General features: G+C 41.8%; 2 protein-coding genes across 7 annotated transcripts in view; one reads left to right on the forward strand and one right to left on the reverse strand.

Moving 5' to 3' along the window:
- Positions 1–1,036, reverse strand: part of LOC139173059 (transmembrane protein 132D-like) — a 504,596-nt gene extending 503,560 nt beyond the window's left edge. For 2 of the 4 annotated variants that reach the window (XM_070762526.1, XM_070762529.1), the window contains exon 1: positions 738–1,036. In XM_070762526.1, the coding sequence (XP_070618627.1) occupies positions 738–786 (49 nt within the window). In that variant the 5' untranslated portion in view covers positions 787–1,036. The remainder of the gene's footprint in view (positions 1–737) is intronic. The other 2 variants (XM_070762530.1, XM_070762527.1) reach the window with 1 other exon arrangement.
- PIWIL1 (piwi like RNA-mediated gene silencing 1) lies at positions 964–20,687 on the forward strand. 3 transcript variants are annotated; one of them, XM_070762532.1, is made up of 21 exons: positions 964–1,141; positions 3,839–3,930; positions 4,172–4,277; positions 5,115–5,240; positions 5,953–6,167; positions 6,610–6,731; positions 7,280–7,360; positions 7,794–7,991; positions 8,331–8,442; positions 8,945–9,071; positions 9,835–9,952; positions 10,091–10,205; positions 10,340–10,527; positions 12,620–12,692; positions 14,827–15,027; positions 15,810–15,913; positions 16,616–16,686; positions 16,874–17,027; positions 17,645–17,770; positions 18,874–19,021; positions 19,862–20,687. In XM_070762532.1, exons 2-21 carry the CDS (start codon positions 3,853–3,855, stop codon positions 19,976–19,978), a joined length of 2,580 nt encoding a protein of 859 aa, XP_070618633.1. In that variant the 5' UTR covers positions 964–1,141; positions 3,839–3,852; the 3' UTR covers positions 19,979–20,687. The 3 variants fall into 3 exon arrangements, with proteins under 3 accessions (XP_070618633.1, XP_070618634.1, XP_070618635.1); XM_070762533.1 differs by having other exon boundaries at positions 1,023–1,146; XM_070762534.1 differs by having other exon boundaries at positions 1,135–1,226.
- Positions 20,688–22,152: the final 1,465 nt, after the last annotated feature.

A 22,152-nucleotide genomic window follows, 5' to 3' on the forward strand; every position in this document is an offset into this window, starting at 1 on the left:
GGAATTCTGGGAGTTGAAGTCCACAAATCATAGAAGGGCCAACTTGGACTAGCCCTGGTCTGTGGAAAGCCCTGGACTTAACAACAGTTTGTTTAGTGACTGTTCCAAGTTACCACAGCACTGAAAAAAATATTTTTCCCCCCTCACGCTTACAACGTGGTCATGTGAACATTATTATTATTATCACATGACCACGCTGTAAGCGTGAGGGGGGGATCTTTTTTTCAGTGCTGTGGTAACTTGGAACTTAGCAAGAAAAAAAATATTTGGGCTCAATTGTGGTGGTAAGACACAACAGTTTTTTCCCGAACGCCATCACTCTACTAAACAAATAATTCCCTCAACACTGTCAGACTTTCTACTAAATCTGCACTTCTATTCTACTAGTTTTTCTCATCATTCCTATCACCCGTTTCCTCCTATATTGACTGTATGACTGTAACTTGTTGCTTATATCCTTATATATATATATATTTATTAATATTGCTTCTTCATTGCTTATTTGACCCCTATGACAATCATTAAGTGTTGTTGTACCACATGATTCTTGACAAATGTATATTTTATTTTATGTACGCTGAGAGCATATGCACCAAGACAAATTCCTTGTGTGTCCAATCACACTTGGCCAATAAAATTCTGTATTCTAATTGGAGGTGTACCTGCAATTAACCTAGTACAAGCCAACATCCCTGAAGTATTTTGCACTTTGTTCTATCAAAGCCTTCATAAATTACCTTTGCGTTCAAAAATATATTCCTCCAGTGGAATCCAATCCAACTTCATTTTAGCATGCCATTTTTTTTAAAGCACATTTGCAAACCAGGTTTGTTACCCCAGCTTTAAAGCAGCCTTCGGGAATGTTCGGGCTTCTTCGGGAGCTTCCGAGTGTCAGTAGCTTCGGCCTTTTTCGGCTCCGTCCGGCGAAAGGGAAAAAAAGGCGGGGGGAGGGGGAGGAGGGAGCGCGCGAGACTCCGCTCCGCCAATGGGAGCCCAGCGCACCCTTCTAAAGCAACGGTCGCGAGCGTCGCATCGTGCCATCTCCCTCCGAGGAGCGAGGAATTGAGCGAAGCGGCTAAATAGCGCCCGGCGCCTGCGGTGGTTAGACGTGACACGTGGTACAGAACGCGGAGTAATCCAGGTGAGGTGGGTTTTTTTCACCGTTGGAGGGAAAAGCATTTTGGGGGGAGATTTTTTTTCTCTCAAATTATTCGAAGCTTCCTTTGGTTAGTGTTTGTTTTAATTCGTTTTTATTTTATTAAACGTCTGCTACGGTGTTGCTCTGGCTATTCCTTGGCTGTTTCCTTGTTTGTTTGTTTTTAAATTCTCAGTTTTATCTTTTATTCATAATGGTCAATATACTAAGAATTTGCTATGCTTGTGGATGTCGGGAACGAATTGCTCTTAATGAAATGGCAGAGAATATATATATATACTAGTGTGTTTCTCTTATGGTGAAAAAGGTTGCTAAAATGTTTTTAATGTAAATAAATCTAATTAAAAATTTTTTTTAAAAAAAGGAAAGGTTTTTTTAAAAAAAGAAAAGATGGCTAGACCTAATAGTTTCAATGAAGCTAAATTTTTATAAAATTTAAAAAATGATAGTTTTGCAACCTGTGTACAAAAAATAGAGGGGAGGAAAATTAAAACTTTGCAAACGAAGAACAGTAGTGTTTTAAAATCGAAAAAAATTGCAAATGAATAATAATATAGTGTTTTCAAAGACTTTTGTTTCTATTTTATTTGTAATTTGATTTATATTGTCAAAACATACATGAGACAGCAGGTGATTGGTATAAATATTTGTAAAAAATTGTTTATTAACTATTTACATTAATAAATATTAACATTGATATTAATTATTAACAATGTTAGTATTAACAAATTAAATTTGTTTATAGAATATAAATATTTGTTAAAATAGTCTCAAATAAAGGTGGGGGGGGGGAAACCTACTTAGTCAATGAGCCAAGAGTTTAGAACTCTTCTAGAAATATAAAATTCATTAGGTTGTTTGTTACTAACAAACTTTACTGGGGAGATTATAACATTGTTAATCATTTAACAATTTAGTTGATGAGTGAGTTAATATCTTAATTCCAGTGTTTTTAAGACATTTATTTGTTAACAGAAGCCTTATTTAAAACCAAAATAAACGAACAAATTGTTTATAATGTTCCTGAAATCTAAAATTCATTAGTGCATTTTGTAATTCGATGGGTCACTAATGAACTGAGTTAATATTTTAGTTATCCTAGTGTTTTCAAGACAGAGTTTCTATATAGTCTTTATCACTGCATTAATGAGAGGCTTAAATGACTCAAACTAGGTTTATGGAATGTATCAAACTAGGTTCATTCAGGATAATAAATTGGGTATATATTTGTAAAAGATACCAAAAAAAGGTTATGTTTTCAAAAGTTTAAACAAAAGCCTTTGTGTTTTACAGAACTGTTTTGACAAATGCCCTTCACTGGTTATTTTAACCAGTGGTTCTATGTTTATAAATTCTTGAACAGGGGCATAGAAAACAGAGCAAGCAAAGCATCTTCTGCAAAAATTATAGTAATTGTGGTTAGCTCTGGCCCAGCTCCTGCCCCAAGGAATGTGGAGGTGGATGCAGGGATAACATGTCATAGGCCTGTTTTATTGCGGACAGTCAGGTAGTGAAGTTTCCTCTGAAGAAGAAGGTGGTGGGGGGTGACTTGGGAGAGGGGGGCTTGGCAGACAGCCCATCTCCATTATCTTATCGATGATGAATTGCTAGACCCACTGAAGAAATATTACAGGCGATAGAGAATCCACCTGTGGTTGGGGTGGGGCTCACGTAATTATAGCAGCTGTTAAATTGGCAGGGTGCTGGCTTAGCAGCGTGGAGATTATCTGATCGTAGTTGTTGGGAGTCACAGAGTTTGAGAAAAGAAATCCTTGTAAGTTTTTGCCATGTCTGGAACAAACAATATTTGTGCCGAACTTCACAGTACTGGTTTATTGCTGATTTATTGCTTGCCTTGTTATCGGACTGTAATACATTACTGCCTTGTGTATGCAAGAAATCCCTTTGAATTCTAAAAGGGAGTTTTGCTTCTCTTTTGTTGAGATAAATAACATTTACTGGACTTCTACTGCCCGTGTGTCTGTTTTGAACCAATTTCCTTTTCATTGGAGGCTTGTACTAGAAGCTGGCAGAACAGTAATAGAATCACAATTTACTCTAGGATTAGATCCATGGCTAATGCAGAAATCCAGCCCCAAAGTGAAGGATTTGGCAGAAATCCAGTGTTAGGGATAAATTTATATCATGTATGGTGTGTGTGTGTGGACCCCAAGTGTTGTTGTTGTTTTGCTTTGATTTTTTGCACACTCACCTCCCCACTAACGACTGAGTTAATATTTTAATTATCCTAGTGTTTCTATAGTCTTTATCATGTCATTAATGAGTGGCTTAAATGAATCAAACTAGCTTTATTAAGTGTATCAAACTAGGTTCTTTCAGGATAATCTTAAATGGGTTATATATCTTTGTAAAAAAGATGAAAAAAGTGAGAAATGCCCCCCCAACAGACAAATTATGAATATTGGTAGGGATGCTTTAAGCTATTATTGGTTGTTCTCAGTGACAGGATGTGCCTCAAATCCTGGCTTATATAGTACTTCTGTCCTAAGAGGGACATCTTTGAGGTCATTGTAGCATTTTCTAAATATGAGGAAGGTTCCCCTGATTTATTATTGCTGGAAAAGATGTACTGGAAATGGGTTCAATTTAAAACAGGCTGTATTTTTTTCACCCCTGGAAATGTGAAAAAGAATGTAAACAATATGTTTTCTGTCGTTACAGTTTGTTCAATAAAAATGACTGGAAGAGCAAGAGCGAGGTCTCGGGCGAGGGGGCGAACCCGTGAACAAGAAGCAACAGTGGGACCAACTTCTGTAAGTTTAAAAAATGAGGAAAAATTAAAAACTTTTTAAAAAAGGGATGGGGCTACTGGTGCTCCTCTGACTACTGATATCCAAGATGACCCAGCTAGCCTGTTCAGTGACATGATGAGAATTATAATTCTGGTTTTCCAGGGTCACCCATGCCCTCTTTGGTCAGTGATGTTTAGCATAATGTTTGTCTTTGTTAATGTTAAGCACCCCCCCCCCCTTTTAAATCACTGCTGCCTCCTAGGTTTCTGCGCCTGGATATGGCCAAACAACTCCCCAGCCGCCTCCAGCTGAAGCAGGAAATGGAGCTCAGGTTGGGCCAAAAGGACTCTCACTTTCGAAATCAGAAGGTAGGATTGGTGGCTCAAAGTCAGGATCCTCTCCTTGTTCCTGGAGTTGAACCAAAGTTGAATTTGCAGTGCTGAAATAGAAATAAGATGGGAGTGCAGCTGTGTCTTTGATCTGCTGCCTTTATGTTTGTTGAATTCCTGGGCATTGTATATATTCATGTTGGAGTCTTAGTCATCATGCCCTCTCTGGTTTGGTAATGAAACAGGAAAACAATCAGGCTCAGGGAGCACCAAGGACCCCAAATCCTCCACCTTCCCCCCTCCCTTCTAGCACTGATGACGTTACCAAGTTGGGTAATGACACATCTTGGAAGAAAACTACCAAGCTCAGAGAATACCAAGAACCCCACAGCTGTTAAATCCCATTCCCTTCCAGCACTGAAGATGATACCAAACTGGGTAATGAAAAAGCTTAGAGAGTACCAAGGACCCCACAGTTCAGCCCTGAGCTACAAATATTCTTTTCTATCAATCTTAGCACGCTTTTTTGAAAAACAAACAAACCTTAATCTGGTAGGAGTGTCCCATACTTCTCCTTTCAATGTTGGTGATTAAAAATTATTTGTTGAGCTATAATGTTTCCCTATAAGAAGCAGCTGTAGGAGCTCACCAACTAACCATGACATTGATATGGTGCTTTCTCTCTGGGCTGCTAAGAGGCAAGTCTTGTGGTCCAGCTGATCAGGGTTTCTTACTTCGATGTCATCGGTGGGTCACTTTAGATCATCTTTAGTAGCAGCTGTCTACTTGTCCGATAAGAGTTTAGGAAGAGGTTGTCCAGAATTAACCACAAATGCAGGTTGTGAGTGATATTTTTTTCTCTCCTCTATTTTATAGAATTTAAGATTTCAGCAGGCTTTCAGGAAATGAGTTTGGGAGAACGAGGTGGACGCCGCAGAGACTACCATGATCTTGGTGTAAACACCCGTCACTTGATGGAGCATGTCAGAGAATCCAAAACAGGTACTGTACGGGGTTCTTAGGAAAACTAAGAACAACTGTGCCCCCAAACGTTCCCATATTTACTACAAGTCCTAGAACAAAGCCAGAAGCTTCTGGCTTCAAGTAGTCCAGGAAGTCAGGTTAATTAAATAGCAACCAGGGTGAGGAATCCAGTAAGCCAAGTTAGCTAAACAGAAACCAGAGCAAAAGGTTTAGCGAAGCAGGCAAGCTGACAAGCCCCACAAGACAGAATACAGTAATCTCCAGGCATTGGCAAGTGCGCAGAAGGCTTCACAGATTCAGTGTTTGTTCCTGACAAATGCCCCTCCCACTGGCACCTACTTAACATCTCAGTCCCCAGGTGTGCCTTGTGAAAGGGGGCGGTGCACTCTCCTCCCTCATAGCCCGCTCAATTTGCGTTGATCTCTCGCTTTCTTTTCCCTATTTGCTCTTGGATCGGGAGGGGGGTAGTCCTTGCTCTTTTCCTGAGCTCTCCCTATCTGCTTTACTAAGTCAGAAATGCCTTGCCTTGACTGAAAAGGCCCTTCCCCAGGCCAATAGAGATGTCCTCTCCATCTTTGTCAGTTCTTGTTCCAGCCCATCTTCCCCTGCACATTCAGACTCCAACGGGGCATGACAAGGGGGATGGACTAGGAGACCTCCAAGTTCCCTCCCAACTCTGTTATTCTATTCTGTGATAACAAATGGCTGACAGATGGAAACATTTCTACAGGTGTGTCGGGGAATTTAATTCGATTAAGTGCCAACCACTTCCGGCTGACGTCTCGCCCGCAATGGGCTTTGTACCAATATCATATTGACTACAACCCACAGATGGAAGCCCGCCGTCTTCGGGCAGCTTTGCTATTCCAACACGAGAACTTGATTGGCAAGACACATGCTTTTGATGGGTCCATTTTGTTCTTACCGAAGAAGTTGGAGAATAAGGTACCAGCAATATTCTAACATAGTCTGACTAGTTCAGATACAGCCTTGGTTAGAATTATAGAAATCGAGTCTTTGAGGTTGAGCAATAGCAATAACCTTTTTAAATTTAGATACTGCTTCACAATGCTTTTCAGCCTTCTCTAAGAGTCAGCATCTTGCCCCACACAACAATCTGTGTCCTCATTTTACCCACCTCGGAAGGATGGAAGGCCAAGTCAACCTTCAGCCGGTCAGGATCGAACTGTTCACAGTTGGCAGTCAGCCTGCAATACTGCATTTTTGCCACATGGTGGCATTGAGGATGGGCATTGCAGATAGCATTTAGAGAAGCATTTAGAAATTATGAGACTGTCTTGTTCATTTCTTGATTCTAGTCAGTTTTCTTAAGGCTTCTGGAGGTTAAAATTATCCCATCCTAAATATAACTTGGTGATTCTCTTAGGTTACGGAGGTGTTCAGCCAGACACGGCAGGGAGAGGTTGTGAAGATCACCATCACTTTAACCAATGAGCTCCCATCGACTTCACCAACATGCCTACAGTTCTACAACATTATTTTCAGAAGGTTAGCCATTAACTGCATAAGCTTTTTATTTTGCAAGAGCTGAGATTACTAGGATCTGTGGATTAGGAGAGCCAGGACATTTTTTTAAAGGAGTGTATGAGAAGTCAATTACATTTCTACTAGAATATTTGTAAAATTCGTTAATGTGGGGAAGGATCTGCAAACATTTTGGTTTTCACTTTTTGAGGAGGGAAGAGCTCAATTCGAGTTGTCCCTGTTGGTCCAGACAAGCTTTTCTAGTTTTGGCCCATTTTCTCTACTGCTGCTCTTGTTCAGCATCCTGGTTAATTGGAGGGTTTTCCTGATGGGTCTGGAGTTTGTTGATCAATCATCTGATACAGGTAGCTTGGCCCAAATTTGGGTGTGATTTCTCACCCACCAGGTGAACTATTGGTTCTCATTGTACAGGAAGTCAGAAATTGCATGATTTCTTAAGAAAAGCTTTGGGGAAGAAGAGACAAAAATAAAATCATCCAGTGCCCCAAATCAGCCTTTTTTCCCTGCTAAAATCCCTGTATAATCTTACTTTTCCATTTCTGCTCTCTCAGATTGTTGAAAATAATGAATTTACAGCAGATTGGGCGAAATTACTACAACCCAAGTGACCCGATCAGTATTCCTAAACACAGGTAACAAAACTGGAAATTTATTACTTTTATGACCATAACTGGGATCAAAATCAATCAATTATTTCTTTTGGAAGCTTCTAGATACATTCTGCCTCTCCTAGCAAAGATTTAGCGTTTAGTTCTGTCTTAGATGTTTATTCTGACGTCTGCAGCATTTTCATATTTAAAGGTCTGGGATTGCAAGCCTGAGCAAGCTGATTTTCCTTAATGTGACTTGAAAATAATCCATTTTAATGGGATCAGCCTGACCCGTGGACCTTGGTTTTGAAAGCCAGCCCATAGTCCACATAAAATGGTTTTTTGTATTGGAGTTGCAGACGGTTGCCTTTGCAGAACATGTTTGTGATCTGACAGTCGGTTTAAAAGAGAGCAGGCGAATGTCGAGAGTGAACTATTGTGAATTTTTTTTTTTTAAAAAAAATTTGTCTGACAGGCTGATGATTTGGCCCGGCTTCACCACTTCCATTCTGCAGTACGAGACCAGCATCATGCTTTGCACAGATGTGAGCCACAAAGTTCTCCGAAGCGAGACCGTCTTGGATTTTATGTACACCTTGTACGATCAAGCTGGAGAACAGCGGTTCCGAGAAATTTGCACAAAGGAGCTCATTGGTGTGATTGTCCTTACCCGGTAAACTCAATTCATTTTTATTTTAATGGTGCAGATCAAAAACCTTTTGCTTTCCCAGTTAGTCCCCGACTTAACTCTAGAAAGAGGGAGGGGGGGAATCAACAGTTCCACTACTTATGCGAGGTGGTCATTAGTTTTCGGGTAGTCATTGCAGTTGTTAAGTGAATCACACGCTCTTTAAGCAAACCCAGCTTCACCTGTTGACTCATTTCACTGGAAGCCGGTTGAGAAGATGACAACCCTGTGAGGGCTGCAAGCAGAGTTGTCAAGAAATTAGGATTGAGATAAGAGCTTTAAGGTGATTTAAGATTAATGAAACCTTCCAACCTTTGCCCCCAGGTATAACAACAAAACGTACCGGGTAGACGATATTGATTGGGAATCAAATCCTAAAAATTCCTTCAAAAAAGCAGATGGAAGCGAGATCACCTTTGTGGACTACTACAAGATGGTATGGAGTGTCTAAAGTTTTGGTGGGAATGAAAAGGATCTTGGTTGTGATTTTCTCCCCCCTCCCCTTTAAGTCAGCAAGATTCATAATGTAATGCTAAGGCTAGATTTTGATTAGCACATGGATACTTGTAATTCAAAACAGCCTCCGGGGAATGGCTCTATAAGCCTCTTTGTTTGTCTGTATAATTGTTGAAATTTAATCACAAGGTTAAGCCACCAAAAAGTGCTTTAGTTGCTACTAGTTGCTCTTCCCCTCTTCCAAATAACAATCTTGCTATGTGACCTAATTGCTAAAGGGTCCTAGAAAGGGAAAGATGAACCTTGATCAATTTGGTATGACCAAAATGCAGTCGACTTCCCCAAAGCGGTTTTTAGTTGTTGTTGTTTTTTTACAATTTACAAACCTTGCTTCTCCTTATGTAGTTTAAGACTTGCAAAAGGAAGCCTCTCTCCGTATTCTGTGTGTTGGACTCAAACAACGTTTCTGCTTTTTAAAACAGCAATACACCCAAGATATCACCGACTTGAACCAACCTGTTTTGATTAGCCAGCCAAAGAGAACGAGAGGCCCTGCAGGTGCCTTGGCAGGACCAGTGATACTCATCCCTGAACTCTGCTATCTTACAGGTCTGATGTTCAAAAATAGCTTTTCTTCTCCAATAATGGGTATTTAATCAAAGGAATGGCTTGCCTATAGGAGTTGTATTTCATTACTGGAGGTTTTTAACAGGGTGTCCAGCAAACCTGGAAAACAGGGAAATCGGTGGTTCGGGAAGTTATCAGGGAATTCGTGAAAAAACTGGAATAAATCAGGGGGGGAAAAGAAACTTAAAATGTTTAAAAGTCAGGGAAAAATCATGTTTTAAAAAATGGATCGCACTGCCTGGCAGAGCCAAGCAGAAGTGAGAGTAACTGGCAACAACTTTCTTCCTCAGCTACTGATATTTCTCCACAACTTAGCCATTTGGCATGATGTCATCTATGACCACGGCTTAACTAGATCGCAAGTTGCAAGGAAATGTCAGGAAATTTCAAAATGCTTTCCCCCAGGACACCCTGTTATAAAGAAAAGATGGAACAATGTCCAGAACGGCATAAAGTGGGCTGGCGGTTGGACTAGAAGGACCTCTAAGGTCCCTTCCAGCCCTATAATTTTGTGATTCGCCATCTGATTTGGAAATAAGGGAGTTTCTTTTCACCTATGAGAATTATCTAGTGAAACTGATCATTATATCTCTGGCTACTGGTGCCTCGATCATGATAAGGGAGATGTTTTAACTTGTAGATTAATTTGTTTTGTGGGATAATAAATGAGTGGGGTCTGAGTGCTGGTCTATATTGATTTTATTGTATGGTTTTCCCCTGGCGGCATCCTTTTTTCTCTTTGTAGGCCTGACTAATAAGATGCGAAGTGATTTTAATGTCATGAAAGATCTGTCTGTTCACACAAGGCTTGCACCAGAACAAAGAATGCGTGAAGTTGGACGGCTTATTAATTACATTAATAAGTAGGTTGACGGAATCCCACCCCCCACCCCCCCACCCCAAAAAATGTGAACAACATTTTAAAATTTGAGACTTCAATTCTGGGAGTTGAATTCCATAGGCTGTCCACAGTCTTTTAATTTTTCTTTTTCTTTTTGCAGAGATGACAACGTTCAGAAAGAGCTACGCGATTGGGGGCTAAGTTTTGAATCTAAACTGCTTTCCTTTTCTGGGCGAGTGGTCCAATCTGAAAAAATCCGTCAGGGAGGGAAGGCGGTAGGTAACTTCCTCAAGTGGGTTAAAATACCTCCCACACACACTCCCCCCCCCAAAATCAAGCAGGTTAAAAGGAGAGAAAATAGAAACTTTGCTGATTTGTTAAGTGCTGAATTCCTAATGTTTCCTTTCAGTTTGACTACGTCCCGCACCTTGCAGACTGGTCCAGGGAAACGAGGGGTGCTCCCCTCACCAGTGTAAAACCCCTGGACAACTGGCTGATGATCTACACCCGCAGGAATTATGATGCTGCTAATATTCTGGTGCAAAACCTATTCAAAGTTACACCTGCGATGGGCATAAGAATGAACAAAGCGATCATGTAAGTACTCTCAAGTCCCGGGTTCTGTGTGAAGTGGGGGCTTCTGAATTTAAAACTGCCAATTTAAACTGTGACTCGGTTTCCCTCTGGGAATTCCCAGCTGAAGCCAGTTCTGGAAAAGGAATGCAGTATTTTGAAGGTGGGGTTTGTAACGTTGTCTAGAACAGCTAGGTTATCGAAAGAAAGAAAGAAAGAAAGAAAGAAAGAAAGAAAGAAAGAAAGAAAGAAAGAAAAAGGTGGGTGGGTGGATGGATGGCATAGACAGAATCAATGTAAAAGCAAATGCCTGCGATTGGGGAAACCACAGGGAGGATGAAGGCCCTGTTTCCTCCCAGGAGATTCCTAGAGAGGCCCCACAGAAGCTTCTCCCTGCCTTTTCTGGTTACAGTTTCAGAGGCTCAGGTTTGTAAGTGAAAAATGGTTCTTGAGAAGAGGCAAAAAAATCTTGGAACACCCGGTTCTTATCTAGAAAAGTTCATAAGTAGAGGCGTTCTTAGGTAGAGATGTGTGTATGTGTGTGTATATGTGTGTGTGTGTACACATGCATACATACATATACAGTGATCCCCCGTTTATTGCGTCCCCAACCATTGCGAACAGGGTACTTCGCTATTTTTCAACCCGGAAGTCAAAATACCATCTACGCATGCGTGCCCGTGGGCACGCATGCGTAGATGGCAACCGGGAGATCAGCTGCTGGGCGGCTTCCCTGAGTCTTCCTCCTCTTGCTGGCGTCAGCGAGGAGTTTCCCCACCGCCCACGCAAACTCCTCGCTGCCGCCCGCCCTTCGCCCGCCCACGCCGTTCATTCTCGCCGCACGGGCCTGTCCACGCTGTCTCTCGGCGCTTTCGAGCTGAGTCCGGGAGCGAGTTCGCTCCCGGACTCAGCACGAAAGCGCCGAGAGACAGCGCCAAGGAACGGGCCTGTCCACGCTGTCTCTCGGCGCTTTCCAGCTGAGTCGGGGAGCGAGTTCGCTCCCGGACTCAGCACGAAAGCGCCGAGAGACAGCGCCAAGGAACGGGCCTGTCCACGCTGTCTCTCGGCGCTTTCCAGATGAGTCGGGGAGCGAGTTCGCTCCCGGACTCAGCACGAAAGCGCCGAGAGACAGCGCCAAGGAACGGGCCTGTCCACGCTGTCTCTCGGCGCTTTCCAGCTGAGTCGGGGAGCGAGTTCGCTCCCGGACTCAGCACGAAAGCGCCGAGAGACAGCGCCCCCCGGACCCCCAACCCGGGTTTGGGGGGCTGCTAGGAAGCCCCCCATGCCGGCGGCAAACAGCCGCGCCGCCCCCAATCTTCGGCTCCTCGCTAGCGCTGTGGGAGTAAAAAAACCATCTGCACATGCGCAGAAGGTGTTTTTACTTCCGCATCGCTACTTCGCGAAAACCCGCTCGTTGCGGGGGCTCCTGGAATGGAACCCTCGCAACGAGCGGGGGATCACTGTAATACAATTCAACTCAGTTTATTAGATTTGTATGCCGCCGGGGCGGCTCACAGAATAAATATAAAACAAGCATACAGAACAAATGTAATATATTAAAAAGTACGACTGTACAGGTGGTCCTCAATCTATAGTCATTTGTTTAATGACCATTTGAAGTTACAGCTGTATTCAAAAAAACATCTTACAATCAGTCCTGGCACCACAGTAGCAGCATCCTTGCAATCATGGGATTAAAGTTCAAGTGCTTGGTAGCTAGCAAGTATTTGGCTGCAGTGTCCCAGGGTCACCTGAGCACCATTTGAAACCTTTGCAGCCAATTTGGGGGGGGGGGGGGATACATTTAATAACCACACAATGGTCTCTAAACCATGACAATGTTGTAAAATTGGGCATGTCTCCTCAGTTAAATGACCACATCACTTAATGACCAAATGTTCTGGTCTTAGTTTCAGGTCAAAAGTCAAGGATTTACCTGACTGGCATCAGTTGACACCAAGTACAAATATATCTCTGTTTCTCAACCTGGGCAACTTTTAAGATTTGTGGACTTTCAGCTCCCAAAATACCACCAATCTTCACATGTTCAAGTTATCTAGGTTGAAAAATATCAGCCTATATAGTTAATGGTAAAAGAGATGGTCTTTCTTTGTAGGGTTGAGGTTGACGACAGAACAGAGGCGTACCTGAGAACCTTGAAGCAGAAGATTACCTCCGATACTCAGATGGTATGGCCAATATGATTCCATGAACTGGAATGCCATCATGGTTTGTCTGATCCTTGATTGAATAAAGGATGCATGATGGCAGGCTAAGACCTCTAAGCATTCTGTTTGTTCTGTTTTAAACTTTTGGGCAAGTGGTTAAACACCCTCTGGAGCTTTGCCTCTAGGAATAAATGGGGAAGCAACCCTGCCAGATCTCATTTTTCTTATCAGTTGATATCTCATGCCAAGATCAGGTTTACATACAATCTGTAAGATTCAAAGAGGGTACATGTGAAAATGTTTGGAAAATGGAGTAGGGGGCAAGTCATCCAGAAGGCTTATAAACACTAAGGAAATCCACAGAAACCAGGTATCCTTCTGCACCGGCTGGGGGGGTTGGGAGTGGGAGTCCAGTGGTTCTCCTACCTCTCTGGCCGGTCGCAGTCGGTGTTAGTGGGGGGTCAGAGGTCGGCTCCGAGGTCTCTCCCTTGTGGGGAGCCTCGGGTCGGTCCTCTCCCCCCTGCTATTTAACATCTACATGAAACCGCTGGGTGAGATCATCCAAGGACATGGGGTGAGGTATCAATATGCTGATGATACCCAGCTCTACATCTCCACCTCATGCCCAGTCAACGAAGCGGTGGAAGTGATGTGCCGGTGCCTGGAGGCTGTTGGGGCCTGGATGGTTGTCAACAGACTCAAACTCAACCCGGATAAGATGGAGTGGCTGTGGGTTTTGCCTCCCAAGGACAATCCCATCTGTCCGTCCATTACCCTGGGGGGGGAATTATTGACCCCCTCAGAGAGGGTCCGCAACTTGGGCGTCCTCCTCGATCCACAGCTCACATTAGAGAAACATCTCTCAGCTGTGGCGAGGGGGGCGTTTGCCCAGGTTCGCCTGGTGCACCAGTTGCGGCCCTATCTGGACCGGGACTCATTGCTCACAGTCACTCATGCCCTCATCACCTCGAGGTTCGACTACTGTAATGCTCTCTACATGGGGCTACCTTTGAAAAGTGTTCGGAAACTTCAGATCGTGCAGAACGCAGCTGCGAGAGCAGTCATGGGCTTACCTAGGTATGCCCATGTTTCACCCTCACTCCGCAGTCTGCATTGGCTGCCGATCAATTTCCGGTCACAATTCAAAGTGTTGGTTATGACCTTTAAAGCCCTTCATGGCATTGGGCCAGAATATCTCCGAGACCGCCTCCTGCCGCACGAATCCCAGCGACCGATTAGGTCCCATAGGGTGGGCCTTCTCTGGGTCCCGTCAACTAAACAATGCCATTTGGCGGGCCCCAGGGGAAGAGCCTTCTCTGTGGCGGCACTGGCTCTCTGGAACCAACTCCCCCCGGAGATTAGAACTGCCCCTACTCTTCCTGCCTTCCATAAACTCCTCAAAACCCACCTTTGCCGTCAGGCATGGGGGAATTGAAACATCTCCCCCTGGGCATGTTTAATTTATACATGGTATGCTTGTGTGTGTGTCTGTTAGTTAGTATATGGGGTTTTTTAAAGCTTTAAATATTTTAACTGATTGGATTATTTATGATTTGTACTACTTGCTGTGAGCCGCCCCGAGTCTTCGGAGAGGGGCGGCATACAAATCCAAATAATAAATAAATAATAAATAAAAATTTTATTCTTTGCTTAAATGCTGATAAGCTAACAGTCCGCGGAGAGGGGCGGCATACAAATCTAAATAATAAATAAATAAATAAATAAATAACATACTAACTGTACCCTCTAAATTGCCTTTGAGTGTCCTTGGAAGGATGGAAATATAGGAGTGCAAAGATCATTGAGAGCACCTCAGATTTACTTGTTTTTAACACCCCTTTAACACCACAACTGCTATGGCCTAGATGTGGCTCTTGCCTCACAATCAGGTTGTGAGATCAATCCTAGATAGAGGCAGATGTAGGGTCTCCTGCTTGGGCAGGGGGTTGGACTAGATGACCTGCAAGGTCCCTTCCAATTCTGTTAATCTGTTAAACCCCTGTGTAAAAAAGCAAAAGGCCATGCTGGCTTCTCCGGGGTAACTCTCCTAAAGCATGGGTCTCCAACTTTGGCAATTTTAAGGCTTGTGAACTTCAACACTTGAGGTTTTCAGTAAACCCTAGTTGGATGCACTGACTGTCTTTCCTTCTTCCAGGTGGTCTGTCTTCTGTCCAGTAACCGTAAAGACAAATACGATGCAATCAAGAAATATTTGTGTACTGATTGTCCTACCCCCAGCCAGTGTGTCCTGGCTCGCACCTTGAGCAAGCCGCAAACTGTCATGGCCATAGCCACCAAAATCGCCTTACAGATGAACTGTAAAATGGGAGGAGAACTCTGGAGCGTTGAAATCCCAGTAAGTAGCTTTTTAATATATATATATATATATTTTTCTGTCCTTCCAGAAGTGTTTAGCTTAGCAGCCCTGTAAGACACTCACAATGAGATTTAAAACATAACTTGCCGTATTTTTCGGATTATAAGATGCACCGAAGTATAAGATGTACTTTAGTATTTGGGGAGGAAAATAAGGGGGAATAAATCTGCCTAACGGCATCCATCTGCCTAGCATCCTTAGCAAACAGCTTGGAACAGGTGTATTAGCCTTGCAAAGCTCCATTTGAAGGATACTTTGGTGCATCTTTCAGCCCTACAAAGCTCAGTTTGAGAGACTGGGTGGGGCTACATTTGGTGTATAAGATGCACCCAGATTTTCACTCTCTTAGGAGGGAAAAAGGCGCATCTTACACTCCAAAAAATACAGTACAGTAGCTTGTTTTGGAGTATCTTGGGCTTTGCCCCAGTTTACTGACAATCTGTGCTTGACTTACGAATCAATATCCTGTCTTTATTTTTGTAAGTAACTGAAGGTGGCGAACAGCCCTTCCCAACTACTATTTTCCTCACAACGACAATGCTGTGAGGAGGATGGCACTGAGAGAGTGGGAGTAGCCCAAGTCACCCAGCTGGCTTTTGTACCTAAGGTGGGACCAGAACTCCCAGACTCCTAGTGATTGGCCCAAAGTCCCTGAGCTAGCTTTCATGCTCCAGGCGGGACTTTCTAACCGGGTGCCTTAACCACTAGGCCAAGTTGACTCTAATGACAATAATTCACCCTTTCTTTCTCCAATATTCCAGATGAAACAACTCATGATTGTGGGAATTGACTGTTACCATGACATTTCAGCTGGCCGGCGATCAGTGGCGGCATTTGTTGCTAGCCTGAATCATGGAATGACCCGGTAGGATTATTAGACATGTTCAAGAGCTACCATTTTTTTAAATGAATATATGTGTGTGTTTCACACAAATGGTTATGTTGCCATTCAGGGATTGTTTTGCTGGTTTGGGCAATCTTCACGTTATCATTTAACAACCATTCAGAGTAAAAACAGCCTCAGAACGGGTGTTTGGCAACCTACAAAGCCCTTCCTGGCTGTTGTAAAATGCCTTCCCTCTTGCCCGGCTAATTACATGACCCTGTTTTGGGCACTGTTTCACATTTATGACTGGTTCCAGTATCCTGCAGTCACGTGGCTACAATTTACGACATTTTTGTGATTTCAGGGAGAGGGGTCAAATTGCTACAGGAAGAAATGGTGGAATAGAACAGAATCATTAAAAACTAATGCAAAAATGAGGGACAGAATGAAATATGAATGACAAATTTAAAACAGTTTTTTTTATTTTAAATAATTAAACTGAATTGTTAAATTGTCCCAGGGTGATTTGGCTGTAGTGAGTTGGCTACGGCAAGTTGTTCCATTCCATGCGAAGGAGACTAAGGCATATCAGATATATGACTTGATTATTCTGATTTAACAACCACATTATTTGTTCAACAACAACTGTAAAATCAAGACCAGTTACACAGTGCTTCACTTTATGTCCAAAATTCTGGTCCCAATTTTGGGGATCTGAGCCTTTTTGCCTTCTCTTGGCAGTTGGTATTCACGCTGTGTGCTTCAAGATCGTGGGCAAGAAATTGTGGATGGACTCAAAGTGTGTCTACAAGGTAAAATAGCTGCAACAAAGTGTCATCGCTTGAGAATTTCACTAAAAAAAGATGGTCCTATATTTGAAACATGATAATCTTAAAATAAGCTGGTTTCTTTGGGGTCCAGAGAGGGTTAAGGCTGAGCTGTTCCTTTGGGTAGGGATCCAGTTTAATTATTCTAAATTGCTTCCCCATCTTTCCTTAGCGGCACTCAGAACATGGTATTCCTACAACCAGCACATGCCTACTCGTATCATCGTGTATCGCGATGGTGTTGGTGACGGTCAGTTAAAAACCTTGGTGAGCTATGAAATCCCACAATTTTTGGAGTGCTTGAAAACAGTTGGGTCTGACTATCGGTAAGTAGGGGGGACCTATCAAAAGTTGCCTGGGAGGAAAAAGGCTTAGTTGGGTAGACTACCATAGTCCAAAGCGCAGTTTGCCTGAACTCTATAAGGCGCTTTTTAAACCTGTATGGCTGTAATTCCTTGAAAGAAAAGAGTTTCTAGAATAAAATGTGATTTGGGGGCAGGGCTCTGGACTATCAGGTATATAAGGTGGCTCTGGTTGCAGGCGCTGTGAATGAAGCATCCATATCAAGCCTTACTTTTATTCAACTTACTGAGTTGCTCATCTGGAAATGACTGGGCAACATCAAGGACAACCAAAGAAGTAGAAATCATAATAACAAAAATTGCACCAAGATCACACTTTAAAAAAATAATCTGCATATAAATCCTTGGCTACAAAAGTTGCTGACACCAAACACATTTGTGATTCTGTATGTCATTTTGCCTTGTTTGCAAGGGCAATTTTATGCACAGGTTCCTTTGAACCGGTGCGCATTTTAATTTTCGGAAAACAAGAGAGGATGATTGGTTAAAAGAGGGGAAGTCACCTTTAATTTATGTCGTCGACTTTTAAGAAGTGTTGAACGCTTTAAACAAACTAACCCTTTCTATGCAATCTTCTCAAGCCCCAAACTGACAGTGATAGTGGTAAAGAAACGTGTGAACAGCAGATTCTTTGCCGAAATTGAAGGAAAACTACAGAACCCACCACCTGGCACAGTAATTGACTTGGAGGTTACTAGGCCAGAATGGTAAGTCAACTGTTAGTTCAAGGGGAAAATATACAGATTATTAAAAACAGGAAGTTGGGAGGTTTTTATTCTTGGGGTTTTTTCCAATATTTAAGAGGGAGTCAAGCTATTCTCCAAAAAACACCAGAAAGCAGAACAAGAAATAATGGATGAACACTAATCAAGGAGAAGAGCAATCTAGAACTATGAAGGAATTTCCTGACAATTAGAACAATTAACCAGTAGAATGGCTTGCCTCCAGAGGTTGTGGGTTCTCCAACACTGGAGGTTTTAAAGAAGAGACTCAACAGCCACTTGTCTGAAATGGTACAGGGTCTCCTGTTTCAGCAGAGTTGGACTAGATCTCCAAGGTCCCTTCCAGCTCTTAATTGCCCATTTTCCATTCTTCAAACCTGACTTAGAAGTCTTATTTCAAAACAATCTTGGTTCTTTCTCCTCATACTTATACCAAAGAGCATCAAACTAGGGCAGCCTTGAGTTTTTCTCCTTCCTTCTGGAGTTGAGTTGAATACCTTCAAACCTTCACAGTATACAGATATCAATGGAAGCTAACATTTTTGGTGTGAGATAAGACCAAGCAAAAGGAGAAGAAAATAGGTATGTGTGTGTGTTGTTTCATACCATGTTTCCAAGAAAATAAGACCCTCTTTTATATTTTTTTGAACCCTGAAGTAAGCACATGGCCTTATTGCCATGCACTCAAAAGCCTGATTGGGCTTATTATCAGGGGCTGTCTTGTTTTGGGGAAAACAGGGTAGTTCGGGATTGGGTGGCATAGAAGTCGAATTGATGGATGGATAGTTCCTTACAGGCTAGAAAGAGAGTCAGCTCTTTAGAGAAGTTACGTGCAGTGAAGAAGTAATAATTTACATCAAGAAATGTAGACACCAGGTAGCAAATGTTGACATACGTTGCCTGAACAATTTAAAATAATAGGAAGTCTTTTACCTTAAAATCTACCCAAGGACTTTCCATTAGCCATAGAAGAGACTTGTTCTGAGTCCAAAACAGGCTGACCCGAGACTATCACTGGATGGGATCTGTGATCTCCAAGAAGAAACTTGAACGTGTCTCAAGACAGCTTTGATCTGATTTTCCCCTAGGTACGATTTCTTCATTGTGAGTCAGTCCGTGAAAAGCGGCACAGTTGCACCCACCCATTACAACGTAATCTATGACAGCAGTGCGCTGAAGCCTGACTACATGCAGAGGCTAACATATAAGCTGTGTCATATGTACTACAATTGGCCGGTAAGTAGTAACTTGCCCTTCCATGATTGTCCAACACCAATTGAGCTGTAGGCTTCTTACTAACCTCAACATTCAAGGAAAGAAACTTCCTATATCTTATTATACCAGTCCTACCTCCTTGACCAAAAGCTGAATATTGAATCTGGATAGGGAAATCTGCGGAGAGGGGCGGCATACAAATCTAATAAATAATAACAATAACAGGTTTTATCTACTTGAAGTAACAGAAAAAGTTGGAGGGGGGTGAAATTAATGCAGTAGTGGTTTTAGCCCTAGAAAATTTCCTAAATGGCTGCAAGTTGAATTAATAAAGTAATACAAGAATGTAACAGGACCAACAACCAAGTGGTTGCATTTAGATATTGTTACACTGTGCAGCTCAGGAATGTACACACCAACACTTCAGCATTGTTGTTGATGAGTACCTCTCCCATCAAGTTCAAAAATAGTTCTGATGATCCCCAATCCACCTGCAGATTTCTTATTTTTTAATCTGTAGCCTCACATCAATTTTTCCAGGTTTGAATGAGATGATACCTCTTTGGGGAATGTTAAGTTATCTCCTAATGAGGAGGCTATATTTTAAAAACTACATTTAGTTTCTTCTTTCTGGATCTTCCCGTCAAATTTCTATTCCATTTTTTTTTCTGCTTAAAAAACTCAAAGGAGGTGAAATTCCATTCATTCCTAAAGCCTCTTCAACCGCTCTTGAATGTATAACCTAAAGACTAAATTCCTTGTTAATGTAAAAGCTTCAAGGTTGAGTGTTTGTTGTGTCCCAGAATATGGCTGTTACCTTAAAAATGATGCTGATGGACTATTTTCTTCTTTTCCCTGCAGGGAGTCATTCGGGTGCCTGCTCCCTGCCAGTATGCCCATAAACTAGCTTTTCTGGTAGGACAAAGTATCCACAGAGAGCCAAACCTAACTCTCGCGGAGAAACTTTATTATCTATGAATTTACAAGAGGCGACAGTATAATGGAGTGGAAGGAGAATTTGGACCAGAGAGTTCTTCATTTGTTAGAAAACCAAAAACAAAGAAGTGCCTTAAAACTCAATTGAGTAGATATTTTTTGTTGTTGTATTACACACATCAGTGATAGCTATGTCAAGATTATCCCTTTTTTAAATTATCATCGTCATCAGTTTGGGCCTCTGACATACCATATTTTTTGTATTATAAGGTGCATTTTTCCCCCAACACAGTGAAAATGTCTGTGTCTTATAGACCAAATATTGCCAAAAACCCACCCACCATTTTTTGACCTCCACACGAGACCTGTTTTGGGGGATTTTTTGGCCTGTTTTTGTTTTGGCCAAAAAAGGCTCAATTGGGCCAGAAAAAGATTCAAAAATATGGTCTGAAAAAAAGCGTCAAAAACAGGCTGAAAAAAGCCTTGAAAATGGGCTGGAAATAAGCCTCCAAAATGGGCTGGAAAAAGCCTCCAAAAAGGGCAAATAAAAGGCTGGAAAACCCCAAAAAATGGGACGCAGGGAGGCCAAAAACATTTTTTGTTGGTTTTTCCCCTCTTCAAAATTTAGGTGCATCTTAAAATAAGTTTGTTAAATTTCTCATCCAGATAAATTTTTACTGGAGCATGTTACTGTTTTGTTGTTACTCCTCAGCGGAGGCTGGGTGTTAAAAATAAAGTTAATATCGGTAAAGCTTGTGTGTTGGAATCCGTTTTTCAAAGTGTAGTACCATAAAGTATTTCGCTCAGGGAATAAGGAAATTGTGAAATAAACAAACAGCCTTCTCAACTTTTTACTGTGGCAAGAACCGTCATAAAATGGGGTAAGACTCAACAAATTTCTCACTTGAACTGGGGCTCGGTTGGAGTTGTAAGACGAGGACTATCGGTATTCACTGTGCAAAATGTCTTGTTCCTTTTAGCGAAATTATACCAAGAAAAATAATATAGATTCAAAGACACAAAACAAACTTATCGGGGACTTTAAAATCCTCACTATAATAATGATAGGCATGTAAGAAGTAGATTAAAATTAAACCTAGTTTCATAGACTAGAGTGAGATTTTGGCCACAGCAAGCCAATTGCACTTCTGTGTTCTGTGTTACTCTTGATTAAGTTTGGCCAACATGTTCGAATTCGGTTAATTCAGGTGCCACACCCTTCTACAAAATATCAAATTTATTTATATAAAATAATGTACACATTAGCAACTGTACACATGCACAGCTGCACACGCCCACACAATACTTTTAACCACAAGTTTAGGCCATTTTTTTTCCTTTACATAAATCTAGCACACTATTATTTTACAATAATTTACATTATATTTCTTTGAAGACACAATGGGGAAAAAGCTTTGATCATCCATATTACAAACCTTCCATCAATTATAAAACAAAGGCAGTCTGAAAAGTATGTATAAACAGTAAAAAGAATATACAAATGGTTACAAAAGTCTTAAACAGCCAAATAATCTTGTTCCCCACCCCCAGCATGTATGCAGTGGTTGTGCGATTCCCTCTTTCCATCTCTAATCACTACAAGGGGTCAAAATTCAGCTTTTTTAATTTGAGAGACTTCTTGCTGGCGGTGGCCCGGGAATAATACATTTTTGTGTATTATTCCCTACTGCATATTTAACTCAAATGCAATTCAGAGCTTAATACAGAAACCCCAAGCAACCTTAAATCTGCATTTTTATTTCTGCTGTAATGGTATCCTTTTTCCTTTTAGTGTACTTGAAAAGCTGAACAGCAGCACTTACGCAGACGGTTGGAAAAATAATAATAATAATGGAACTTTGCACGACATTTTCACACTCGGGGAATTAATACCGGACACAAATCTGATTCCGTCGCCTTTTAAATGATGGGCGTCTCGGTGAGAATGGAACCGTTACTAGGTCAACACAGAGTACATAGAAAGTTTACGCTTGTAGAGTTCAGGCAGTACAAATAATTGTGCATTTATAAGGCAAAAAATCAAGGCTTCTGGCAAACTAGGAGTTTCAAGACCATGGACACATCACGTGGGAAAGAAACACAGGGATCAAAGAACAAAAGGGGTTTTTTTTCTTTAAAAAATAATTGTTTTTAGGATTAATTTTTCCACTTTCAGGGAAGGGTTTCACCTAAGTGGAAATAGGAATTTGGGAATG

Source organism: Erythrolamprus reginae, chromosome 10 (genome assembly GCF_031021105.1).
Source record: "Erythrolamprus reginae isolate rEryReg1 chromosome 10, rEryReg1.hap1, whole genome shotgun sequence".
NCBI lineage: Eukaryota > Metazoa > Chordata > Lepidosauria > Squamata > Dipsadidae > Erythrolamprus > Erythrolamprus reginae.